Source organism: Antrostomus carolinensis, unplaced genomic scaffold (assembly GCF_000700745.2).
Source record: "Antrostomus carolinensis isolate BGI_N321 unplaced genomic scaffold, ASM70074v2 scaffold29417, whole genome shotgun sequence".
Taxonomy (NCBI): Eukaryota; Metazoa; Chordata; class Aves; order Caprimulgiformes; family Caprimulgidae; genus Antrostomus; species Antrostomus carolinensis.
The window spans coordinates 317-6254 of NW_010329952.1; the positions used below are offsets into that span (position 1 = coordinate 317).

Consider the following 5938-nt stretch of genomic DNA (forward strand, 5'->3'; position numbering starts at 1 on the left):
AGGTACCAGGCCCAGACAGCGCTGCTGATGTTACCAAAAGGAGAAGCGAGAACTCAAAGGCTGCTACTGTTTGGACTCGGTGATCTCAAAGGTCTTTTCCAACCAAACAATTCTATGAATCTTTGATTTTTCCATGATGCACACAGCAGCAGTTTCATGTAACCCAAGGATGAAGAAGAATCACGGAATTATTGAACCCCTCTGCACAAGGAATTGCTCAAGGAAAGGCAGCAAAGCAGTGCAGTGCTCCACCTGAGATGCCAGGAACAGAAAAAGGAGCTGCAGTACATGTGATGAGCAAAAGGAGACCTTCCGTTCACCCATGCCAGCAGCAGAGTGCCAGAGTGCTTGGGACAGGCTTCTCCTGCCCCAGATGTTGTCACACTGATAATGTCTCTCTCTAATGCCACATTAACAACAACAAACTGGAACTGCATCTTCTTGACATGCAGTCCTGTTGCCTTTCTGGAATCCTTTCTGAAATCCAACATAGGCAGAGAAATCCCTGGGGAAGAAAAAAATCCCTGACAGATCTTTCCAAATGCCTGGTGGTCTCCGCTTGCTGATGGAGAGTGTTAACATCTTGGTGTAGGCACAGGCACCAGTTGCCAAAGGATCACGGGGCAAGTGATGCAAGTTCCTCGGCCAAGCCAAGCAGCCAGCTTGCCAAGGAAGCTGAGCTTGGGTGAAGAAGTGCCCTTTGCAGCATTGGGCTGCACACACAGTGGGTGGGAATTGTCCTGTCCCATCCTACATGGGACACAGGCATTTGAGGATGGTCTGGATGTTGGGTATGACAGTCCCGTACGCTTCTGCGCTGCCTCCTGCAGGGTGCTCAGCACCCAGTGGTCTACAAGGCACAGCAAGCCCAGAGCATCTGGAAGCAAAAGTGTGTTTGGGCTGGTCCCGAGAGTGCATTTAGGGCACCTTGACCACACCCTCTTCCCTTATCCTTCCTAGGAAAGTGAGCAGCATTGGCACTTAGACCAAAACCCCTCCCAGCCCACAGCCACAAGCAGCTGCAAGATCCCTTTACTGCAGGGAAGTGAAGCAGAAGTGACTTGGGCGGTGCGTGTTCCTCACCGTGGCACAGCTGGCCCCATCCTGCTCATGAAATCACGCAGCAGGAGCAAGGTCAGTGCCCAGCAGCCCCGACCACGTGGATCTAAACACAGGCAGGACGGGCTAAACACGGCAATTTTTTTCCTCCCCAGGGATTTCTAAACACAAGCACCAACGGCAGCTGGAAGACACCTGCAGGCACTGAGGTCTCATCCGTTTGGAGGCAAGGCAGGATCAGGTGCAGGAGAGAGCTGAGCACTTGCAGAACCTTGGCACCTAAGTCCTGGATTTGGCAGCAGCTAGAGGAAGCAGCCGTGGGGCAAGGAAACATTTTGGTGTGAGCTGGCTGGTGAGTCACGGAACAAACCCACTCTTGCTTCGTGCTGTCCCTTCAGTGAGGAGGACTTTGCGCAAGTGCTGGAGCAGAGCTTCTCCCCAGGAGGGTGGTGCGGCCCTGTGATAGCACAGAGGGAGAGCTCTGTCCTCGAAATTTTTTGAGACATGGCCAGAAAAAACTGTGGCTGATTGGAGTTAGTGCCGGCAACAGACGTGCTTAAAGCAGGAGGTTGGACTGGAGAACCCCAAAGACTCCTCGCCACCACCCTGTCTCGGTGCTCGGACAGCTGAATCAGCACATTCTTAGGAGCCCTTCATCTTTGCTTGCTGCTTTTTTTGCAATCTGTTGATTAGACTCTTCTGTCAGTAGACAACAAAGCAATACTTGGTGCTGACAGGGCTGTGTCTAGACCCTCAGAAATTATTTTCTACCATCCTCTTGGAGGCTGGTAATGAATTAAATCACATGGTGAGAGAAAGGGGAAAATATGAAGCCCTCTGTTGCAATTTCCTGCCCCAGATTACAGTGTGCCACGCAGAGAGACAAACAAAGCTGTGGCTCTCCCATCCTGCGGTCATACTTAGATGTCTGGCTTCACTGTCCATAACTTGACGTTTCTCCTGATCCCTGGAATTTCCTGGTCACTTAGGAATGGAGTCTGCAGCAGAGCAGCCCAGGCAGGAAAGCACAGAGCCTGGCAACTGCTGCCTCAAAAGGAGCCACCCTGCCTTGCTGAAACTCTGCTTTTGGGGTGGGGTGAGACCAGTGCCAGCAACTCCCTGCCAAGCAGCAGGTGGCACAGGTGTAGCCCTTGGGCGTTTCACTGGTGATTTGAGCCTTACCCTGAGTCACGGCTGAATAGCCAGGTGGGTGCTGATGGGGCGCGCTGGATCCATGCGAAGGGCAGTTGGCAGGAGGGGTGAGAGGTGGCTCTCTGAGGCTGAACCTATCCAAGCCAGCTTTCCAGCTAGCTGGATCTGAATGGTCCTCTCAGCTGCCACAAGAGCTGCCTTTCACTGTTTCTCTCCTCCTTTCTAGGTTCTAGGTTTCTCCTCACACCATGAGTGTAGCTGTTCTCCTCCTCCTGGGGCTGGGGCTGTTGGAGGCAGAAGGCAGATGTTTCTTCAGTCACGCTCAGAAGTACTGTGTGTGCTACAACCTGTCTGAGGAAAGCCTAAGCAGCCTCATCCAGTGCCTCCCAGCCTCTGTCGTGGAGTTTCGGGGAGGAGAGCTGGAGAAATACGTAGCCTTCCCCATCAGTGACCCGGACCCCTCCACCATTGAAATGCTGGGCTCCCTTGTCGTCAGGAAAATAATTTTTGGTGAACTCCTGGTACCTGAGATACTCCTTGCCTGGATCCTGAGGTTCTTCTCCTACACCCAGGTGCAGGAGCTGGTGTTTGAGAGCTGCATTTTTGAGGGGAGAGGCAACTGGGATGAAATGGCCGGCCAGGACTTGCCCATATTGTCTCTGCACTTCCACAACGTGACATCTCCCCCGCTGATGGGCCGTGAGCAGGATTTCTCTAGTCTGAGCAGCTGGTTGGAGATCCTGCAAGAGCTGGCTGTCACTGCTTCCCATGTCACCAGCCTGCCCTGTGTCATCGGAAGGGTGTTCAAAGATCTGCGCTCCCTGGATGTAGCACAAAACAGCCTTGGGGATGAGAGCTTGATGGCCACCTTCTGCAAGGGAGCTTTCCCTCAGCTCCAGGTACTGAGTCTGCAGCGCAACAATCTGACATCCTATCACAGGGTGTGTGAGAGCGTGCAGCTGCTGCCTGAGCTCCAGCATCTAGATCTCAGCCAGAACAAGCTCAAGGCAGACCCATCCTCCTCCTGCCAGTGGCCAGTGTCCCTCCGAATCTTCAACTTGTCCAGTGCTGGCTTGGATGAAGTCCTCACGCCTCTGCCTCCCAGTCTAGAAGTGCTGGACATGAGCTGCAACCACCTCCATGCTGTAGACATCTCCTTCAGCTCCCTGAAGAAACTCTTCCTGAGCCAAAACATGCTGCAAGCTGCCCCCTCCATCAAGAATTACCCCATGTTGGACACCCTCCACCTAGACAACAACTCGATTACAGAGCTGCCATGGAATGAGGTGAAGCACCTGCAGGATGTGGCTGCGGCTGACAACCCCTACAACTGCTCGTGCTCCGCGGCCGGGGGGCTCCAAGCGCTGGCGACCTTGGGGCACCTTGGGCAGAGCTGGCCCCAGGACTACACATGTCACTCCCCCCCTCACTACCGGGGCAAGCTGGTGAAGGATGTACCGGTCTCAGTGCTGCACTGTAACAGTGCTGCTGTGATTGCTCCTGTCTGCATTGCCCTCGCCCTGCTCGGTGTGGCTGGGGGCATCTGCCTGCTCAGGTCCAGGCCCGGGCTTGTCCGACACTGCTGCAGAGTGTGAAGGGGATGTGTGACTGTTCCCACCAGTGCCTCCCTACAGGGGCTCAGCCCCAGGGGCTGCAAGGCCAGGAGCTCTGTGGGAAGACTTACAGAACCCCCAGGTACTGGTGAGAGGCTCTCTTGGGGTCCCCAGTCCAGGCTCCCCTGTGGAGCAGGACTGTCCCCAGCATTATCCCACAGTGGCTGTGGCTTTGGCCATCTAAGTTTTGGGGAAACCCCCAGGCAAAGCTCCTTGCTGTGCTGTGCTCAGGGCTGCACTGTCCCAGAGGGGTTTCTTCACAGCTAACTCTTAACTCCCCAAGCCCCAACATGCACCCACTGCCCCTGTGGTACCTTCTGTCCTGAACAAGGGGAGTTCAGCTCCATCGTATTTTCACTGCTGCAGTCAACGCTCAAATGCCCCAAGCCCCACTGGGGTCTGGCGGTCCCCACCCAAAGCCCCCCAGCCCAGCCGTCCTTGCAGCTTTCACAACCCTCTGCTGATCCTCCACCTCTCCTCACCTGGGGCTATTGCTGGGCCATGGCTGTGAGGATGTCTGGTGTGTGAGAAGGTCTCCTTAACTGCTATTCAGCATAAGAGAAAAACCACAAAAGAGAGGAAAATGAATAAATTAAACACCCCTATACACAAACACTAGAGCAGGAGGTAACAGACAGCACCCAAGACCGGAGCTCTCAAGGCACTGGTGGACAAAGCCCTCAAGATTGACCTTGAAGAGGTTCAATGAGAAACTTTTTAACTGTTAAAAAGAAAATGGGTTTATTCTGGGTTATTCAGGAGACATCTCATAGGAAAGAGAAAATTGATTCTGGGATGCTGAAGGAGATCGGGGGAATGCAAAACTTGTTGGGGAACGCTAGTGGGAAGGATCAAAGGAAGAATCATGGTGGGTGGGTAGGGAAGGAACAAGCATGGGAAAATGGGGACAGGGAAGAAGGGGGCTGGCCATAGGCAGGCAGTGCATGCCACCCCTGTGGTCTGTCCTGCCTTCTTATTAAAATATTCTCCTGGGTATTTTCTGTGTCACCTCCCTCTCTATTCTGTTTGTGCACATGTGCGTGTGACCTGTGAGCAAACACAGGCTGCACCAGATGGTGGGTGGGAAACCAGAGTGTGGAAGGACCCAAGGCTGGAGAGTGGCTCAACAGGGCCCAGGGTCCAGCTGTGGATCCATGATGGGCTTGGGATCCGCTGCTGTTTGAGGGCACATGGTGTGCACCTGCCTGTGGGTCCAGGGTGGGGGTGTGGGGTTGTGCTACCAGCTCACATCAGCCCTGAGCAGCTGGAGGGGAGGCATGGGCCATGCTGCCCTGTGTTGGTGGGAGTGCTCTTGGTGGTTAGGTGGGTGCTGGCAGAGGCACTACTCTGCTTGTGTTGACCCATGTGGATGTGGGTACACCAGGTGTCTGCGTTTGCATCTTGGGGACTGGTGCTCAGCCTTGCTACTGGCTGGGCCTGGGAATAGGGAGCAGCAGCCACTGTCTAGTGGATGAGGAAGGAGAAATCCCTGTGTCTCAGAATCCTGGGATTTGCTTTCCCTTAGCAGCACCCATGTGAGGCACAACCCCACCCCTTGCTCTGCTCCTGATGGAGCTCCATGTGCTGCTTGCTCCATTTGCAGCGATGGCTTATGTCCAGCCTGGCATCACCCTCCTGCCTGAGGACATTTGGGCAGGCAGGGGCAGTGCTGTAATCTCATTCTATAGGAGGAATGGTGGCAGTTGGAGGAACACATGTGCATCTCATTGTGCCTGGTCCTGTCCAAATGCAAGGGGCAGGGGCTGTCCTGGGACATGTCTCCCACCTCCCACAGTCTGCATTTCCACAGACCACCATAGATGCTCAGCTTTAGCATTTCCTTTTGTGCTTTCTTGGTATGACTGATCTCCAACAAATGTGATTCTGTGTTTTGTGGTTGTTTCTGGTGCCTAAAAAAACCTTCATGATAGTCCAAGGCCCTTCATCTTCTTTTCCCTGGCTGGTAAAGATGTCCCATTGAAGCCAGGAGCACACCAATGGTGTGAGTGGGTCCCAGCACCCACCTGACTCCTTGGCCAGTGGGGCTCAGCCTCCAGAACATGGTGCCTCCAGGCTGGACTCAGTCCCTGCCTGTCCCTGTCCACGTGACTGTG

General features: G+C 54.2%; 1 protein-coding gene across 1 annotated transcript; it reads left to right on the top strand.

The window, feature by feature from the left end:
- The first annotated feature begins 2459 nt into the window (after positions 1-2459).
- On the top strand, positions 2460-3806 carry CD14 (CD14 molecule). Its single transcript, XM_010172781.1, has one exon. The coding sequence runs from the start codon at positions 2460-2462 to the stop codon at positions 3804-3806; it is 1347 nt and encodes a 448-aa protein (XP_010171083.1).
- The last annotated feature ends 2132 nt before the right edge of the window (positions 3807-5938 follow it).

What these genes read in the sequence shown, in the direction of transcription:
- CD14 (XM_010172781.1), top strand. Translation starts at nt 2,460, where the DNA reads ATGAGTGTAGCTGTTCTCCTCCTCCTGGGGCTGGGGCTGTTGGAGGCA.